We start from the raw sequence: 20101 nt of genomic DNA on the forward strand, positions 1-20101 counted from the left end.
TCCTGCAGACCACCTCTGCCCATTCTTGCCACAGACAGTGCTACCGTTCTACCGTTTTGTGTATACAGCTCCAGTGTAGAACTATGTGTCTTCATGGTTATTTTCCTGTGTAGAGAATGAGAAACGCTGCGTAGTCTGAATATTTGCAAAGATGTTTAACTTATTATTGTAAAAAATAATATTGGTTGCAAAATTATACATACCCTTTACATTTTTGTCACTTTAAAACCGAAATCATGGTCCAGCAACAGTCAGCTTTGATCAGACATTGCGACTCTTATTGGATTAGATTCCTCCACAGGCCACGTTCTTACTAATGTAATGTTTGCATTCTTATAAAGGCAATCCTAGTGATCTAACCAGCCCGCGTGCGTGCATAATTAGTGCTGTGCATCATTAATCTAGAATTACTTATGTAGGTGCGCCCAAATAGTCTGCACCTGGCCAAAGTTCAGTCACAAGGTAAACACACACTTGTATATAAACTACAGTACAGGAGACTATGTAAAGTCATTGTTAGGCACAGAATTTCAGTTATTTTGAATCAGCATTCTGCCAGCACAATAGATGCTGGAACTTTCTTTATCTCACTTGCTAGCATGCATTGCCCCTTGAAGTGTTCAATGGTTCGGCTATCAGGAATTTTGATGGTCAGGAGCAAAGAGACAAAGATCGTCCCCTACTTCCTGTAGAGACAAAGTCCCCCAATCCTGTAGAGAAATAAAGACCCGCCCCCACTTCCTGTGGAGACAAAGATCTGTTCCCACTTCCTCTTCAGCTACAAAGACCCGCCCCCATTTCCTATAGACTCAAAGACTGGCCTTACCTTCCTGTAAAGAGACAAGAACCCGCCCACTGTTCATGTAGACAGATAAAGACCCGCCCCCACTTCCTGTAAATAGACAAAAAAGGACCCCCACTTCCTGTAGAGAGATCAAGACTCACCCTCACTTTCTGTAGAGACAAAGACTTGACCCCAATTCCTGTAGAGACTAAAACTCACTCTCACTTCCTGTAGAGTGACAAAGATCCGCCCCATTTCCATTAGCAAGACAAAGACCCACCCCCACGTCCTGTAGAGAGACAAAAACCCGCCCCCACTTCCTGTAGAGACAAAGACCAGCCCCCACTTCCTGTTGAAAGACAAAGACCCGCCCCCACTTCCTGTAAAAAGACAAAGACCAACCCCCACTTCCTGTAAAAAGACAAAGACCCACCCCCACTTCCTGTTGAGAGACAAAGATCCGCCCCCACTTCCTGCTGAGAGACAAAGACCCGCCCCCACTTCCTGTAAAAAGACAAAGTCCCGCACCCACTTCCTATAGAGAGACAAAGTACCGCACCCACTTCCTGTAGAGAGACAAAGACACACCCACATTTCTGTAGAGACATTGACTCGTTCACACTTCCTGTAGAGAGACAAACCTGCCCCCACTTCCTGTAGAGAGACAAAGACCTGCCCCCACTTCCTGTAGAGAGACAAAGACCTGCCCCCACTTCCTGTAGAGAGACAAAGACCTGCCCCCACTTCCTGTAGAGAGACAAAGACACACCCACATTTCTGTAGAGAGACATTGACTCGTTCACACTTCCTGTAGAGAGACAAACCTGCCCCCACTTCCTGTAGAGAGACAAAGACCTGCCCCCACTTCCTGTAGAGAGACAAAGACCTGCCCCCACTTCCTGTAGAGAGACAAAGACCTGCCCCCACTTCCTGTAGAGAGACAAAGACACACCCACATTTCTGTAGAGAGACATTGACTCGTTCACACTTCCTGTAGAGAGACAAAGACCTGCCCCCACTTCCTGTAGAGACAAAAACTCGCCTACACTTCCTATAGAGAGACAAAGTCCCGCACCCACTTCCTGTAGAGAGACAAAGACCTGCCCCCACTTCCTGTAGAGAGACAAAGACCTGCCCCCACTTCCTGTAGAGAGACAAAGACTCGCCCCCACTTTCTGCAATTTGCCTCTGTGTCTCAGCTATTAGAGCAGAAAAGCAGTGGACAGCAATTCATACAGAAAGGAAGACACGTAGCGGCCAGCACTTTATAATATTTTTTCGAGTGTAAGACAACTTAACTTTTAAGTAAAGTGATTTGCCAGATTGTCTATTAATCACATTATCAAATGAGATCAAGTTATCTGTAAGATCGGTGGCCATTTAAATAATAAAATTATGTATGCTTGCAGTCACCACTAGAGGGAGCTGAGTACACACAGTCTTCAATATGCTCCCCCTAGTGGTGGAGATTCCTTCTACTCATTGTTCATTTTTGTTATATCTGTGTAATCGGCCATTTTATTGTGTTTATTTAAAGGGAAAAGCTTCACACTTACCATCACGATCTTCACCAACCCTCCTCAAGTGGCTACTTACCATCGAGCCATTAAAATCACCGTGGACGGACCTCGGGAACCAAGACGTAAGATAATTTTATATAAAATTACTACATGGAATTATATATATGGTATATAGTGTGATTTTTTTTATTTATTTGGGCTGTACCGATATTAAAGGAACACTCCAGGCAGTCAGTTGGCATAACACAGAGGATCTGTTTTGTGTGGAGTTTTCTTTAAGAGTGATATTTCTCTTTATGTACACCCTCTATCCTTAGTTTATTCCTAAAAGCCCTCATATACATTAGATATTGGTGGGATCGGTAATGTGTATAGGGGGCCATCTGACTCTCCCCGACAGATAATGTCAGGGAAGAGAAGGATTTGGCATGTTGGAGTTCCGATGGTCGTTCCCTTTGTTCTCCTGTAAGTCTTTGCCAGAGGGTCTCTCTAATAGAGAACACAGGAGAGCTTGGCCGGGGTCCGAGGGGAAGTCAGGGGGGCTAGATTTCAGCCGGCCTAACAGTTCTCTAAAGTTTATGGGGAAATAAGGTTTTTAATCTCCAGGTTGTTTAGTAATCATCTTTCTTTTTGGTCAAGTGATCCATGAAACTTCACGTATGAAGGCTCTTCTATTTACTATACAGTGTACTTCTTCTCCATGGTGCACAGACTTGTTTTAGCCCCTTTTTTTTACTAAGGCACAAGAAATCCTTATAAGATTACACAGGAAATCAGGCATCTTGAAGAGGAAAACAGTCAAAGCTAAAGCAAACCATGAACATTAGATATGAGTCGACTGAAAGAGCTTTCAACGGGATTCTACGACCATTTCGCGAGCATGGAGGGCATCCCGATTCTCCCGTTTGGATCCAGTTACTCCCATCCTTTTGTTCTTGAAGGAGATAACCTGACACTAGAGGACAGTCTGTGGCCTACAACGAGGACAGTCTGTGGCCTACAACACTCTCCCCATTCGGAACTCATTTACAGTTGACCCTTTTTTTGCCCAACAGTGGGGAAAAGTCGGAACTGGATTGGATGGTTGGCCGGTCTCACCAAAATTGTTCAGGTCCGGCACCCTTTAGGACCCCATACACATTAGATTAAAAGTTGGCAAAACCCATTGATATCAGTGGGATTGGCTGACTGTCTAATGTGCATTGGGGCAGCACGGTGGCTCAGTGGTTAGCAGCACTGAGGTCCTGGCTTCAAACCCCCACCAAGGATAACATCTGTAAGGACTTTGTATGTTCTCCATGTGTTTGCGTGGGTTTCCTCCGGTTCCCTTCCACACTCAAAAGACATACTGTTGGGGAATTTAGGTGGTGAGCCGCGCTCCGATGTATGGGGGATGTCATATCCCTCCATAAAGGGATTTTTCAGAAGATAAGCCATCATTAATTAATCGGTGGAGATTAGACCCTTAGGACCCTTGTTCTTCAGCACTTGCTGTAGATCTGTGGTCCTTTCTTCTGATGGTCAGAAGGGGTATTGAGCATCGGACCCCACTAATCAAACACCCCCCTACCTTTGTGGTTCATTGTAGGATATGTTTTCACTTTTATCTTAGCTTTACGTCATGTCCAGTTGATTACTCTGAATTACCCGGCTGCAGGCTGGCACTGGCAACGTTTTCCACTGGAACGCTTGTCCACGTGCCAAGTACCGAGATACATCTATTTTTTTTCTATATGTATAATACGAAAGACTTACCCATCCAGCCGAAGAAGACAATGGATGACTTGTTACTCAGCAGACTAATCTACATCTGCTATTTCTGAGAACAAACAATTGTCTACCTCCTTATATATTTAGACGCTAATCCTACCCATCAAAAAATGGCATGGTGACTGCAGGTCACAGAGGAGGTTAAGGCGGCTATGTGACAGGGACATCTACAATCTATCACTCGGTGACTTGTTTTAGATGTAAAAAGGATATCTTGCTGCTTGGACCCCCAGTAGTCAGCTGTGGTCTATGGAAGAACCTCACAGCATGTTTTAAATTTTCCTACAGCTCCCCCGCAGGATAAATCAAGCATTACACACCTGTATATGTTGTTCCTGTAATACGTGGACATTCTTGGTCCTCCAGAGAGACCTTCTTTGTAGTGTCTGTATACTCAAGCTCATAAATTAGGGTCATTAATAACTCAGGACTGAGTACTGTGAACTTACCAATTCCAAAATCTCAGTGGTAGTGCGCCTGCGCCATCATAGCTTTATTCACTTTTATGGGAGCAGTAATGCGCATGCGCAATCATAGTTGTATTCAATCTACGGGATCAGTAATGCGCATGGACGATCATTACTAGATTCACTTCTATGGGAGCAGTAATGTGCATGTACAATCATAGCTATATTCACTTCTGTGTGAGTTGTAGTGCACATGTACAGTCATAGCTATGTTCATTTTCATTGGAGTGGTAGTGCGCATGCGCGATCATAGCTATATTCACTTCTATGGGAGTGTTAGTGCGCATGCGCGATCATAGCTATATTCACTTCTATGGGAGTGTTAGTGCGCATGCGCGATCATAGCTATATTTTCTGCGCATGCATCATCAATGGCTCCATAGACAGTGAGTGGAGTGGCGGAATTACTTGCAAAAAGGACATGGGGACCCCCCCTCCCTCAAAAAAATGTAATCAATCACTGTGCAAGAATAGATCCCAGCTAGGCTAATCTGCTCTTTCTGGAGTTTTTGGTGAGCCATCGTAGCAGCAGATTGTCACCCAGCTTTCTGTACAGCAAACCTGACAGCAGAATAGCGCGTTGTGTCACATGATGGCGGTAATACAGTGTAGTGTAAGATTTAGTGCAGCATTTACTGCTTGTTTTACGGGGAGAGCGGCAGTAATCTTGTAATTCCCCAGACCCCACTAAAGCTTATGAAGTATTAGAGAACTTCCGTAAACTCTATCCGGACTGTTTTCATTAAACACTGGTTTGGCCAAACGCCACAAGGTTCTCTAAACCTTCATTAATCAAAACGCAGCTAATTATATTTGGGCAGGTGGTCTAGGAGGGTCCGGAGGGGGACGGTCTGGGGGTCTAAGCCATATGAAAATCATACAAAATATAATATAAGAACAATGTAGAGTACAATCACTATAAATAAGAGATGCCAAATTTCATGTTCTTGGAACATCTTTTATTATTATCCTGTGCCTAGTTCCATCCATTATTCCTCCTGGAAAAGTATGAATAAATTAAGAAAAAAAATGGGAGTTTTTCCTTGTCGATGGGTGTGGTTTTGCATGAGGTCAGCACTGATTGGACAGCGTAAGTGGGTGTGGTTTTACATTATGTCAGCACTGATTGGACAGCATCAGTGGGTGTGGTTTTGCATGATGTCAGCACTGATTGGACAGTGTCAGTGGGTGTGGTTTTGCATGATGTCAGCACTGATTGGACAGCGTAAGTGGGTGTGGTTTTACATTATGTCAGCACTGATTGGACAGCATCAGTGGGTGTGGTTTTGCATGATGTCAGCACTGATTGGACAGCGTAAGTGGGTGTGGTTTTACATTATGTCAGCACTGATTGGACAGTGTAAGTGGGATTGGTTTTACATTATGTCAGCACTGATTGGACAGCGTCAGAGGGTGTGGTTTTACATTATGTCAGCATTGATTGGACAGCGTCAGAGGGTGTGGTTTTTCATGATGTCAGCACTGATTGGACAGTGTCAGAGTCTTTCGGTGCACACGCCCATTAATAAGGGGAAATTACATTTCCAGGAGGAGTAATAGAGGAACAATATAAAAAATCTCAAATTTGAGGGGGGTTGAAGAATGGACCAGATACGGACAGATCCTCTTTAAATATAAAAGTTTTCTGGTTTATCTGTAATAAATTCATCACTAATTAAAAGAAAAAAAGTTCTGTAACTTTGTGTTTGAAGTTTTATCCAAGATCTCCGAAAGGAAAACTTTTACATCCAGAGACTGAAAAGTGACCTAATACCTCTCACAGCTGAGAGTTTGCTACATAGCAGTGGAAATGTATAGATCCCAGGTTCTCAGTTTTTTTGGAGGGGTGAGATTACTGGGGGTCCAGTGTGAATATACAGATTATCCCATGGTGATGAAGCGCTGAGAAATCCCCCAGAGGAGGCCATATCCGCCTGATGTCAGTGACTCACGCAGGTAACCGGAGAAAGCCCATGTCTATGTGGGTGGCTCCGGGGCTTGTTCCTTCATTTCACCTCTCAGCAATTACCGTGCACTTAATAGGTATGTGTAAGTCATCATGTAGGAGGAAAAAAGAGCAGCAAGGACAACAACAGCTCCCTAATCCTGACTGAGCTCATTACCTACAGGGCCGTTTAACTCCTGCACTGCCGGATATAATAACCAGGCCTACCCTGTATGCCCTATGTGAGTGCATGGAGATAATAGATAGGTGCCCTTTATTGGACAGGATTACAAAGAGTGACTTCACCCCCTATGAGAAGGTCACAAAGGGGATGTCATTGACCCTCCATAAACCCTGGTCCCATTCCCTGGTTTAATGACTGGGCAACTTCTGGGCACTATATGGCATTGTTATCTGTCCAACAATAGGACTAGGTTTGACCCCAACCAACCCAATTCCAAGCCTGGACAGAAGGATGAATGTAATAGATTTGAAATTGCCATTTAAAGGGGACCTGCTATTCGAAAAAATATGTAATTTTCTTAATCAGGTATAAATGCCGCTGTTCTCCTGAATCCAGCGTTGTTTTTCTTTTCTTCCTGCGCCTCTCCCTTCCTGAGATATGGCCTCTCCTTCCCTGGATATAAATCTAGTCTTTTTAGCCAAGTAGGTGTTGCTTCAAATGTTCTCTGTGGGCGTATTCATGAGGACCACACCCACTTGTTAAAAAGGCTAGATTTATGTACAAGACAGAATAGGCCATATCTCGGGAACGGAGAGGCGTAGGAACAAAAGAAAAACATCGCCGGATTCAGGAGAACAGCGGCATTTACACCGGGTAATTCCATATTTATTGCAAGTGACAGGTCGTCTTTCATCCTTTGCACATTGTAGCAAGTTAGCCAGCAGTCCTATGTAAAACCACAGAATATACAGCTCTGCTACACTTATGTCTATTCAACTCTTTCTCTATATGTGAGATTAAGTATCTTTACAAGGTGTTGTCTCAGTCCCAATCCCTTTCTGATCTCCCTCTCCCTGGCGGTCATCCAGATATATGGCCATTCAAAGATGGGTCAAACAGCATTGCTGGGACTTGTAGTTCCACAATGCCTTATATATATATATATATATATATATATATATATATATATTTATTTATTTATTTATTTATATATATATATATATATATTCTAGGCTTTTTTATTGATGTTTTACCCTGTGCGGTATAATTATACTCCTATACACTATAAATAGGAGATTCTTTTTCTAGCGAAACTACAACATAGGAGCAGAAACCGACCATCATAGGGAACTGGAGGAATGTTAATTTCATACTTCGGCCACCGCAATAACCTCTAATCTAAGGTAATAACTGGCTGCGAGAACGGAGCCGTGTTCTGATCTGCTCTTTTTTTTTTTCTATCTATTTTCTTAATACCTATTGCCCAAACTTGCAGCCTGTCTGATTGGCAGCCGCACTCGGCGGAGCTGTTTGCAGCAACCTCACGAGCGATGAGCCGATTGCCAAGTGTCGTTCTAACTTGGTGCTGTTTTCCAAATGGTTTGCTGACTACTCCACAGTCGTCAGATACATTATCTTATAATCCTCTTTAATAGCGCGCTGGAATGTTCTTTCGTATAAGCAGCATCTGGGGATGGATATATGTGGAAAAATTCGAACAAGTGCTTTTACGGTAAAGGGCTGTTGGGGATGCGGATCCTATGATTTTTCCACTGAAACTTTCTTCATTGTTCATGCTTTGTGGAAAGGGATGACTTTCCTTAAAGAGGAATCATCACTTGCCATAAATATACTTTTTTTTTACCTGGTGTAAATGGCGCTGTTTTCCTGAATCCGGCGTTGTTTTTATTTTCTTTCTGCGCCTCTCCGTTCCTGAGATATGGCCCCTTCTTTCTGTTATATAAAGTTGGTCTTGTTAGCCACCTGGGTGTGGGAATCACGGCGACACCCACAGAGTAGAGTGGCTCATCACGCCTACTTGGCTAACAGGTCTGGATTTATATATCGGGAAAAGGAGGCCATATCTCAGGAACGGAGAGGCGCAGGAAGAAAAGAAAAACAACGTCGGATTCAGGAGAACAGCGGCTTTTACTCCAAAATACATATTTATTGCAAGTAACAGATGCTCTTTAAGAAGACAAAGTAAATAAAGGAGTGTTTCCTGCATGCAAATTAGCTCTCTCCTAAGAAATCTATCTCACGATCTATCTCTATATCCCTTTAATGAGCCTTATAACATGACTAGGAACATTAGACATGTCCCAGCTGCTGACAGTTGTTTCAGCGGAAGTGACTTACGGATTGGCTAATAGGTGTTACTAGCGGGATAGTTTTACTTTTTCCCAATGGAGAGCTAATTTGCATACATGAAAGATAGGAATGGGGTACAAAGAGGAAAATCTAATGTAGACCAGCTCAGGTCTTACTAAGATTCGGGTACATTACACATTAATTGACCAACCACAACTCAAAATCGTGAGTTCCAATAAGACTTGGAGTCTTGATATGTAAGGAAGTGTGTCATGTGACCTCTCCCAGCTCTTCTAATTGGCTTAAAGGGGTATTCTATTTCAGAAAAATTAAGGTTTTTTTTTATACAGTGAAACTTTATACAATTTTCCTACATACTTTTCTGTATCAATTCCTCACCATAATCATGGGTAGACTTTCCTTCACTCGGGAAGAAAAGATTCAGTTTGCTTACCTTGGCCTGTATCTAAATAGGTTTAGTAAGGCATAGAGGCTTGGCGGTGCTACTACCCCTGTGGCCCTTATGGATCATTTAAGGGCCAAATACACATTAGACTAACCTAATATTTGGGGGGCGGATCAGCCGACAGTCCATTGTGTATGGGGGCGCCTGACTGGTCTGATTTTAGACCTGGCAAGGTAAGCTGTCGCCAGAGAAGTTTGGCAGCGACTCTTTCATAGAGAACACAGGAGCGCTCAGCATCTATGTATGGAGGAGTCGGGAGGTGACTTCCGGCCGCCACCTATTTACTGTCAGCGACCTATTGTGTATGGGACCCCATACATAACTCTGATAACTACTGTAACGAGTCCTTCACCTGGGTGTCCATCACTAAAATGAACAGGGAAAGGTCCTGTTGAGTGACAGCAAGCAAAAAAGAATTACTAATGTAATTCCCCTTTAAGAGAGAAGGCGCCTAAGTGGAGTAAACGTTTCCTTGTTCCTGATTGACAATTGACTGGCCCCAATATAAAAGGATCCGTCCCTTTAATGAAAACCTGTTACCCGATCTTCCAGAATGTTAAAGTACTTACCATTGACGTCAGCTACAGATAATACACAATTTTGGCATGATACGTGATACCGTGTTTTATAAATCTTCCCTGATCGCCAGGATGTGCCCGCGATCAGACCAAGAGGCGGTTGTATCAAGTAACAAACTGAGATCAACTCCTAATCAGTTTGTGATCCGACTGCTAGTACTGCTAGTCCGAGTGCTCTCCAACCCATGAGCACGGGTCTAGATCAGTGATGGTGATCGTGGCGATCAGCTGGAACCTGGCAGTAAGTGTTTAGTTTCCCTGCAGCACCACCGCAGGAGAAATGAGGAATTACAGCCCTTGTAATGGATGGACTTACTGAGTCCTCCACACTATATATGTTCTTTCTAGCTATATCCATCTGAGCCCGCTCCGTTCACGGCAGCTGTAAAACGCTTAAATGCCAGTGTCAATAACTGACAACAGCATTTAAGCCACGGACATCCGTTTCCATGATAAGGACTATATACTGCAACGGTAAAGTAAATCATTGCATGCTAAAATATTGCAGTAAAAACCACAAGCATTCATATGTTCAAGTCCCCCTAAAAGAAAAGGTGGAAGTAAAATAAAATAAATAAATAAATACATAAATCATCCCAATTTCCCCAGTTAAAAATAAGTGTAAATACATAAATATATACAGTATATACATGCATACTCAATATTGTTGTGTTCATAAAAGGACATTTGTCAGGTCTGCAGTCGTCTTCCCCATGATTGTGGAACTACTGAAACAGACCAAGGGACCTTTATAAACGCTTAGGAAACCTTTGCAGTTGTTTTTTGTTAATTATTCTAATTTACTGATATAATGACTTTTGGGTTTTCATTGACTGAAATCCATAATCATCAACATGAACAGAAATAAACACATGAAATAGATCACACTGTTTGTAATGACTCTATATAATATATGAACTTCACTTTTTGTATTGAAGAACTGAAATAAATTAACTTTTTGATGATATTCTAATTTTGTGAGATGTATCTGTAGTATACTGTGTGTATATATATATATATATATATATATATACACTCACCGGCCACTTTATTAGGTACACCACGCTAGTAACGGGTTGGACCCCCTTTTGCCTTCAAAACTCCCTCAATTCTTCGTGGCATAGATTCAACAAGGTGCTGGAAGCATTCCTCAGAGATTTTGGTCCATATTGACATGATGGCATCACACAGTTGCCGCAGATTTGTCGGCTGCACATCCCAAAGATGCTCCATACAAGGCAGGATGGATCCATGCTTTCATGTTGTTTACGCCAAATTCTGACCCTACCATCCGAATGTCGCAGCAGAAATCGAGACTCATCAGACCAAGCAACGTTTTTCCAATCTTCTACTGTCCAATTTCGATGAGCTTGTACAAATTGTAGCCTCAGTTTCCTGTTCTTAGCTGAAAGGAGTGGTACCCGGTGTGGTCTTCTGCTGCTGTAGCCCATCTGCCTCAAAGTTCGACGCACTGTGCGTTCAGAGATGCTCTTAGGCCTACCTTGGTTGTAACGGGTGGCGATTTGAGTCACTGTTGCCTTTCTATCAGCTCGAACCAGTCTGCCCATTCTCCTCTGACCTCTGGCATCAACAAGGCATTTCCGCCCACAGAACTGCCGCTCACTGGATTTTTTTTCTTTTTCGGACCATTCTCTGTAAACCCTAGAGATGGTTGTGCGTGAAAATCCCAGTAGATCAGCAGTTTCTGAAATACTCAGACCAGCCCTTCTGGCACCAACAACCATGCCACGTTCAAAGGCACTCAAATCACCTTTCTTCCCCATACTGATGCTCGGTTTGAACTGCAGGAGATTGTCCTGACCATGTCTACATGCCTAAATGCACTGAGTTGCCGCCATGTGATTGGCTGATTAGAAATTAAGTGTTAACAAGAAGTTGGACAGGTGTACCTAATAAAGTGGCCGGTGAGTGTATATATATATATATATATATATATATATATATATATATATATATATATATATATATATATATTGTTTGGTATTGTCGTAATCATATTACCCTGGACAATCATTCCAGGTCATTTAGCGCTGCACGATGAATGTCGTAAAAAATGAAAGAAAAAAACATGGCATAGTGTCTTTTTTTTTTTCTTGTACCATTTTACCTTGCTTGAATTTTTTTTCCTTTTTTTTTCTGGCCCTATGTAAGTGAATGCTATCGTTCAAAATTACAACTTGACCCTCTTCCTCCACTCACACCACAAAAAAAAAAATAGCGCCCCCATGAGTCTACGTCGATAGAAAATGTTAAGAAAGTTCTGTCTCTTGCGAAAAGCGGAGGAAAAATAAAACGAAAAATCGGTCATTAAGGAGCTAAAAATGGCTTTTTTTTTCCAAACCAAGTAACCGCTTTAAGTTAGCGGGTTGCATGTTTTTGGCTTTACAAGGCCACAATACTCTTGACCTCATCTTTATACACTGCAGTATAATGCCCGGCAGCCGCTATAACATGGGCTTGGCCTTGTTTTCCAGTGTTAAAATGCCTGTGGTTTCAGGGACTTTTAGGCACAGCAGCAGTTTTCCTGTTTTTCTACGCTGGATTTCTGAGTCACAACTTTAACATATAATCCATGGGTCTGAAGCTCGGCAGCCCCCATAGGTCTAGGGTGTTTCCCTTTAAGCTCCCCCCGTGCCACAAGCTGCTCTCCATAACCTCGTGCACCTATCTGCACGATCTAGCCACAAACAGCTCCCCCTGACCGCAACGCTTCCCTACTGAAAGTTAATACTGCTTGATTCATTTTGTGCAGCTTGCACATCGCCAAAGAAAACAGTCCAAAGAATAACTCGCTTGTATGCAGCTTGGAACCATCTCAGAGGCCTCGGTTTCATAATACCATACAGTAGCTTTACTATATCTCCTCCGCAGCTGTGGAGAAAACTTGGAGAGTAGAGTGCTGCGAGGCAGGGGTACAAGACATGAGCACTTGAAACCTACGAGCCGGCGCAGAACTAATGTTTCTTGCGAACCCTTGGAGCCTAGTTTGCATGAGTTAAATGCATGGAGGAAGGTGAAGAGTTAAAATTTATTTTTTTAAAAGGACTTTCCGGTTTCATGTCCTATTAGGAAAAGTTCTACGGAATTCTAGGATACTTTGTTCCGCGATTCATTCTGGCGTAAAACTGTTTGAAATGTGGCAAAAGTTTTGGAACTTTTGTCACTTTTAAGCCTGTGTTAGCAAGCTACGGAAACTTTTTGAAAAGCGCTGGTTTATTTATTACTACTGTACTATATCACTTTCCGGATATAGGATGGCACAGCCAACAAGGCACATGCCCGATAGAGACTTATGGATGCTATAGGGCACTTGACATGAGTACTCCCTGCCCTATTTAGACGTATCTCTTTTGCAGCTGGATGGTAGCACCTGGGTTAAACGTTCCTCCCCTGAGGAACTGTATTGTTTACTAACAAGAGGAGACATTGGACCGATGGTTAGGTGAGGAGGGGCAAGCAATCACTATGACTTCCTTTACCGCATGGCAATACTGTGTCCCTTAATGAGATATTTTCTATGGGATCCTCTTTCTTTGCCAAATAATGCATGTTGTAGGCAGGAATTGAAGACATGAAGGGGGAAGAGACCAAATTTAGTTTGACCTGTTAGGCTCATCATATGATGTTGATCATCTAAGCCTTAGGTCCGGGTGGGCACACACTTCCCTGGCATTGATGCAGCAAGCAGAAAGGCACATGTGTAGCCGGGACTTGGCACACAGAGAAATCTCAGGAGGAGCTGGACTGTTGAAAGTTGGACCCAGCAGGGACGAATGCAAGCACAAACACAAGAATCACATATGATGCAGCACACCAAACATAGAACTAGGAGTCTCCGTCCCAAGTCACAGGAGTGTGTCTAAATAGGCCTTTAGTAGGTGTAGGGAGATTGTGTTATTGATTCACTCCGGGCAACTCGATGTGGAGAACAGCAGAGGGCATCAGACCCAGGGGAAGGAAGCGGAGCTCTGGATACTCGGGATAGCTATGTAACATTAACGCTTACCGTGGAGCCCATAGCTAGTGCATAGTATTCCTGGTGGTGGTGTTCACCATTATGATTTTTGCTAATGTCAGCCATTCTGATATTTTCATCAATAGTGATGATCTGGATGTGCAAAATGTATCAATTCTTGTAACTTAATAATGGTAAAAAACTATATAAGCACTGGACTTTACTTTGCTACTTCATTAGCGGTTTTTCCCACCCCATCCAATCTCTACACCTTTGACCATCTCAGGTGATTATCCTGATTAATTATTGCGACGTCTGTCTGATTTGCAGCCAAAATTTTGATGTATCAACCCTACTTAAGTGTTGAAAGGGCTTATTTTTACGACATTGTTTTCTGATTGTTCTGGGCGTTGCCTTAATGTAGAAATTTTTATGTATTGTTTTAATGTTCCGCACCTATGCCTTTGTGTGTGTCTTATAAACAGTATCCAGAAGGTAGCTTTTCAGTATCCATCATGTGGGAAAATATACAGCTCCCGGAAATAAAACAAAAAGGATAAATAAAAAAGAACTTGGCAAGGTGAGAGTAAATTAGGGCGAACCTGGTAATGCTGCCAAAGACTTGTGTGAAAAGGGGCATTGTAGGTCAAGAATAAACAAGACACCTCTTATTGAACCTGATACTTGTGTTTATGACTATATATAAAAAAGTGCAGCCACTGATTCAAGGTGGGTTGACTGTACAGCAGGAAACTTCCCACTGAATGAGTAAAGCTGACGCCTTGTCCTTGAGTGGGTATGGTGTTAATGGAAGTTGCATTTAGGTTTCAGGCACTTAGAAGTGGAGTACATGGAAGAAAGGGGGCTGCAACTGCAAAAGTCAAATTAGGCTTCGGTTTGGCACCCATGACAAAATGACTCGGGGTTTCTTTTTCACTCCATGCCCTTTTTCATGATCTTACATTTACTCTGGGGACCTGGGAGGTTTCTTAGCATCTATTATCAAATTAAATGGAATCAAACAAAGGCTGGGCCCTGTCTCTCCTAGGGTCCTATGGTAGCTGTATTGTCTGCCTCTGTTGTATTTATGGTCTTAAGTCGAAGCAGTTAACAATCCACTTACTTTATTACAAACTGGTGTAATCTAGTAATAATTTTGCAGGATACCGCAATGGGCTCCACAACCACCTCTCTAAGTAGGCTTTCAACAGTCTGCCATAAACAATAAACAGTACCTGTATTTTGTTGAGGTACTGTTTAAATGTACAAACTTTGTCAGCTCAGAGCGGTCTAATATTCACTGGCTGCCTTAAGATTAGTATTTGGTAATGTAAATTTTAATTAGGTTTAGTAAAAATGTTGGTATTACACAGGACTTGTTACCAAGTTAAAAGTTGTCAGTTTTTGTTTTCTTATTTTGTTCCTCCTGCTTTCCTGAGTATTCATATTCATTATTTAGTGCTAAATTTTATAGCCTGACAAAGGGGGCATGGCTCACAGTATTCTCTGGGGGCATGTCTATAGGCTGCTCTGCATTGTTACCCTGAGAGCCACATCCCCTTGGTAAAGGCCATAAAAATTTCTAAGTACGGTAAATAAAAGGTTGCATATTTCTAGAACCGTATAGAGGATTTAAAAAAAAAAAAAAAACCTGAATACTAAAGCAGTGAGAATAATTTAAGAGCAAAAACTAGCCACTTTTGACCCTTTAAGAAATTTGATAGCACTGGATTACTAAGCAGTTTTCTGCTTATTCAGAATTAGGGAATAAATAATGGTAACTACAGACTCTTGGCTTGTCTTGCAATGAGTGCGGTAATCATCAGATGCCTGGCTTTGTATTTATAATAAAAAAATAATAATCTTTTATCCATGCAAATAAACCTGCTGATGAGAGGTGGCAAAATGATATCTCCTCTGAATGCTTCAATTACAGCCTTGACAAGAATTAATATTTACAGTTAATATTAATGCAGGAGATGGCAAGGGGCTGCCAACATGCTGCGCCTGCTTCACTATTAGACTCCACCGCCCCAGCCAGATGGATATAGGCCAGGCAGTACTGAGTGGTTACAAGTTTATACAGTCATATGTTAGTCGCATCCTGTGCTTTTATTTAATACATTCCATTGAACATAGATACAGTGTCTCATCAATGTCCTCCTCTGTTCTCCATGGAAAACAATGAGCATTACGGTAAATAAAAGGGCGCCGTTCAATGAATATGCCAAGAAATAAATATTGTAATATCAAACATATTTGTGATGTGGTATACTCAAAAAATAATGTATAGAGTTGCCTTTTGTTATCGAAAAGGTGTTCTTTGACATTACAATCGGAGATTTGTAAGGGATTTCCAGGCTGACAATCCCAATATGCACTATGCTTGAGACTCGGAACATCCAGAAACATTAGTTGTAGAACACTTTATGTATAGAATTATGTGGTCACTGCATGTTGCTATTATTTTAGCAGTGTGTGGCGGTATTTACTTGTGTGGCGCAGCTACTCAGTTCTCATTCAGATGTCCATTTTTTCGAGAAAAACAGACCAATTATTATAATCAGACTTTGATCATCATGTGGTCTAAGTGTCATCAGGTGTTCTCGTACGTGGAGAAATGAAACGATTCTGCACCTTTTCCTTTCTGACAGTCCGTGAAAATCGTACCGTACTCGGATGTCATCCTAGTGCGGTCTGATGTTTTTCATGGACCCGTTGACATGCGTTGCCGATTTTGATCCGACCCTCGCATTTCCCTGATATTTTCAGCTGACGGCTCGGTCCAAGAAAAAAATCGGACATGTGCACAGCCCCATAGACTATCATAGGTACAAGTGATATCCGCGAAAACCACGGATATCATTTGTACTACACAGTCGGACTTGTGAATGAGCCCCTTGGCTGTGGACAGTTCGGCTGCGCAGTGTGAACTATATTAATGGCGGATGTCATAAATATTGCAACATCCGTATATAATTTTTGGAGTGTATTCATGGGAAGATTCTTTAGGCAACTGTGTAAGAAATTGTGGCAAATGTGTGATGGTGTTATTTAGGCACCATACTGTAAAATGTTAATATATAGGCACTGTATAGAATAGTTCTTTGTACACCAGATGACGGTAAGAGAGCCAGTAGGAGATACTGCACGGGGCACCATATACAGTAAGGTCCAGTCCTACCTACAACAATACAATGCTATTATTCTTGGTCCTTCACGGCTCCATATGTCATATGTCGATTGTAATCACAATGGGCACCTCGTCTACACCAGTATTATGGTGCCGTCATAATCCACAGCTTATACAGACATCATCACCGCTGCCCCAATTAGGGGCTCACAATCTTCATTTCCTATCAGTAGGTTTTTGGCGTGTGGGAAGAAACTGGAGAACCTGGAGGAAACCCACGGAAACACGGGGAGAACATACAAACTCCTTATAGATGTTGTCCTTGGTGGGATTTGGACACAGGTCCCCAGCACTGCTCAGTATTGGCTTGAAAAGATGGTGTTACCCAGGTTATGGTAGATTTCCCAAATTCAGTAGACCCTTGTTTTTGTCTTGCCAACTTTGGTCTTAAGTTTCCGTAACGTCCAAAAAAATTTAACGCGCATGCTACAAATCATTTCAAAATCAAGATTAGTGCAAAAAACAGGTTTTTAAAAAATATTAGTGGGGTCCTGCAACACAACATTGGAGGTTTCATTATCATGTCATGGTATAACACCTCCTTATTTCTGCTTGAAGTTTTTGAAGAAGTTTTGCCAGAACAGATTTTTTGCATATTGATACCCGATGTTTAAAACCACATCAGTTTCGGACACCCGGACGAAGGAGTGCTCCATTTTGATGGTGCCATGCACAGAACAACTCTCCAGAAGCAGCACTTCTTTTGGTGAGGTAGTAGCAAGCTAAAGTGATGTCCTAGAGATTTGCTCATTCTTTCGGGAGTCCTTAGGGTCTACCCTTTTTTTTGGGGGGAAGGGTCTACTGTTTTTTTGAGGGGAGCCTTTGTGACATTTTGGGGCAGTTGGCAAGTATTAGTGATTGGATGATTGGCTGTGGGAGTGACCCGAGTAGTTGTAAAATCAATAAGGAGGGGCACAGGAAAGCCCCTCTATGTACTGTAATTGTACAGTGGCCAGATTCAGTGCTTACAATTCCTTCTCACAGATGACTGGGACCAGGCAAGGTGTTTTTTTTTTTTTGCATTTTTATTTTACAAGGCTCTGGATGCAGAAGTAGCTGTTAATTATTGCTAAAACCATTCACCTCTGTTCTCAGGTCACCGGCAGTATGCAGCTGTAATTATCCATCCCCAACACAACCCGTTATTCTTCAGCAGCCCAGAGATCTGATATATTCCGAATGCAGGAAGCCCATAGCCTGTACATACACAACGTACAATTTTGTCGTGTTCCTGTTATTTTACTGTTTGAGTAGCAACCTGACCCAAGAAAGCTGAAAAAAAAAAAAGAACGAGTTTTTTTTTTCTGCAGGACAGAAGTAGACATATTCTAGAATGAACCTTAATGTCAGTTTCCTCCAAGAAAATTGTGTTTTGGATTAAAACTACTTCCTTCCTCCAGTTTTAGATGACATTTCACGTTCCTTATAGGAACAGCACGCCATAAAGTGGTTTATACACCAGAGGAACAGTGAGCCCTTGTGGACTCACCGATAAAAAAAACTTGCTTATTATTGAGACGGTAGCTATGTGCCAAATGTATGCAGCTCCAGCAGTGACAGGGGGTGAAGGAATGTAAAGTGGATTTCCACCCCATAAATAAAAGTGGGCATATAATTGTAAGTCAGTAATCAGAGGAGCAGCCAAAGTTTGTTCATGATAGTTTATTTTATGATATTGGTATTTTCCTGTTTTGCTGTGGCGGCCATTTTTTTTTTTTTTTAAGTGCTAATTTGTTTACCATTGAATCAACTTTGGATCAATCATAATTTTGTTAACTTGTCCAATCAATGACAAAGTGATTAATTTAACATTTGTTTCTTGGTGTTCCTGTGGTCTTTTTGGAAAAAAAAATGCCGCCACAATGAAACAAATCAACTTTCAATATACAGATAAAGTATAATTATTTGTCGCTTTCTGCTGATCTAATGTCTGATTTCTGCATACGTTGCAAATTTTACAACCCTCCTTAAAGGACATCTAGCGTTGATCATGAAGATTCCCGCTGATCTGGTCCTATATTCAATCCAGTCTATGATGGCATCCTGACCGAGGCAGTCTTCACTTCTCCCACCATCATCTTCGACCTTTGCGCTTACTTGGCTCTATGACGTCACATGTGGTCTAGTGACATCATCATAATGTGCATCATACCGTCATATCACTCAACCTAATAAGCGCAAGTGACGCTCAGGATGCCTGTGGCAGAAGTTTTAGACTGCCTGAGTCCGGCTTCCCCATACAACCAAACTGGTTGCCAGACCACCATCATCTTCGGCCATTGCACTTATTTGGCCCTATGTTATTATGATGTCACATGTGGTCTAGTGACATCATCATAATGTGCATCATACCGTGATATCATTGAGCCTAATCAGTGTAAGTGGCGTTCAGGATGCCTGTGGCAGAAGTTTTAGACTGCCCGAGTCCGGCTTCCCCATACAACCAAACTGGTTGCCAGACCACCATCATCTTCGGCCATTGCACTTATTTGGCCCTATGATATTATGATGTCACATGTGGCCTAGTGACATCATCATAATGTGCATCATACCGTGATATCATTGAGCCTAATAAGTGTAAGTGGCGCTCAGGATGCCTGTGGCAGAAGTTGTAGACTGCCTGAGTCCGGCTTCCCCATACAACCAAACTGGTTGCCAGACCACCATCATCTTCAGCCCTTGCACTTACTTGGGCCTACAACATCATGATGTCACATGTGGTCTAGTGACATGATCATAATGTGCATCATACCGTGATATCATTGAGCCTAATAAGTGTAAGTGGCGCTCAGGATGCCTGTGGCAGAAGTTTTAGACTGCCCGAGTCTGGCTTTCCCATACAACTAAACTGGTTGCCAGACCACCATCTTCTTCGGCCCTTGCACTTATTTGGCCCTATGACATCACAACGTCACATTTGGTCTAGTGACATCATCATAATGTGCATCATACCGTGGTATCATTGAGCCTAATAAGTGCAAGTGGCGTTCAGGATGCCTGTGGCAGAAGTTTTAGACTGCCCAAGTCCCGCTTCTCCATACAACCAAACTGGATGCCAGACCAGGGCAGCGTAAATCTTTTTGCTAAACTCTAGTGGCTTGTATATTTTAAGGATTTTCATTATGGC

The 20101-nt window shown here is 42.3% G+C and overlaps 1 protein-coding gene across 1 annotated transcript in view; it reads left to right on the top strand.

The window, feature by feature from the left end:
- Positions 1 to 20101, top strand: part of RUNX1 (RUNX family transcription factor 1) — a 100017-nt gene that overhangs the window by 32078 nt on the left and 47838 nt on the right. The window contains exon 3 of the mRNA XM_077293901.1: positions 2322 to 2426. Within this exon, the coding sequence (XP_077150016.1) occupies positions 2322 to 2426 (105 nt within the window). The remainder of the gene's footprint in view (positions 1 to 2321; positions 2427 to 20101) is intronic.

This window comes from Ranitomeya variabilis, chromosome 3 (genome assembly GCF_051348905.1).
Source record: "Ranitomeya variabilis isolate aRanVar5 chromosome 3, aRanVar5.hap1, whole genome shotgun sequence".
Taxonomy (NCBI): Eukaryota; Metazoa; Chordata; class Amphibia; order Anura; family Dendrobatidae; genus Ranitomeya; species Ranitomeya variabilis.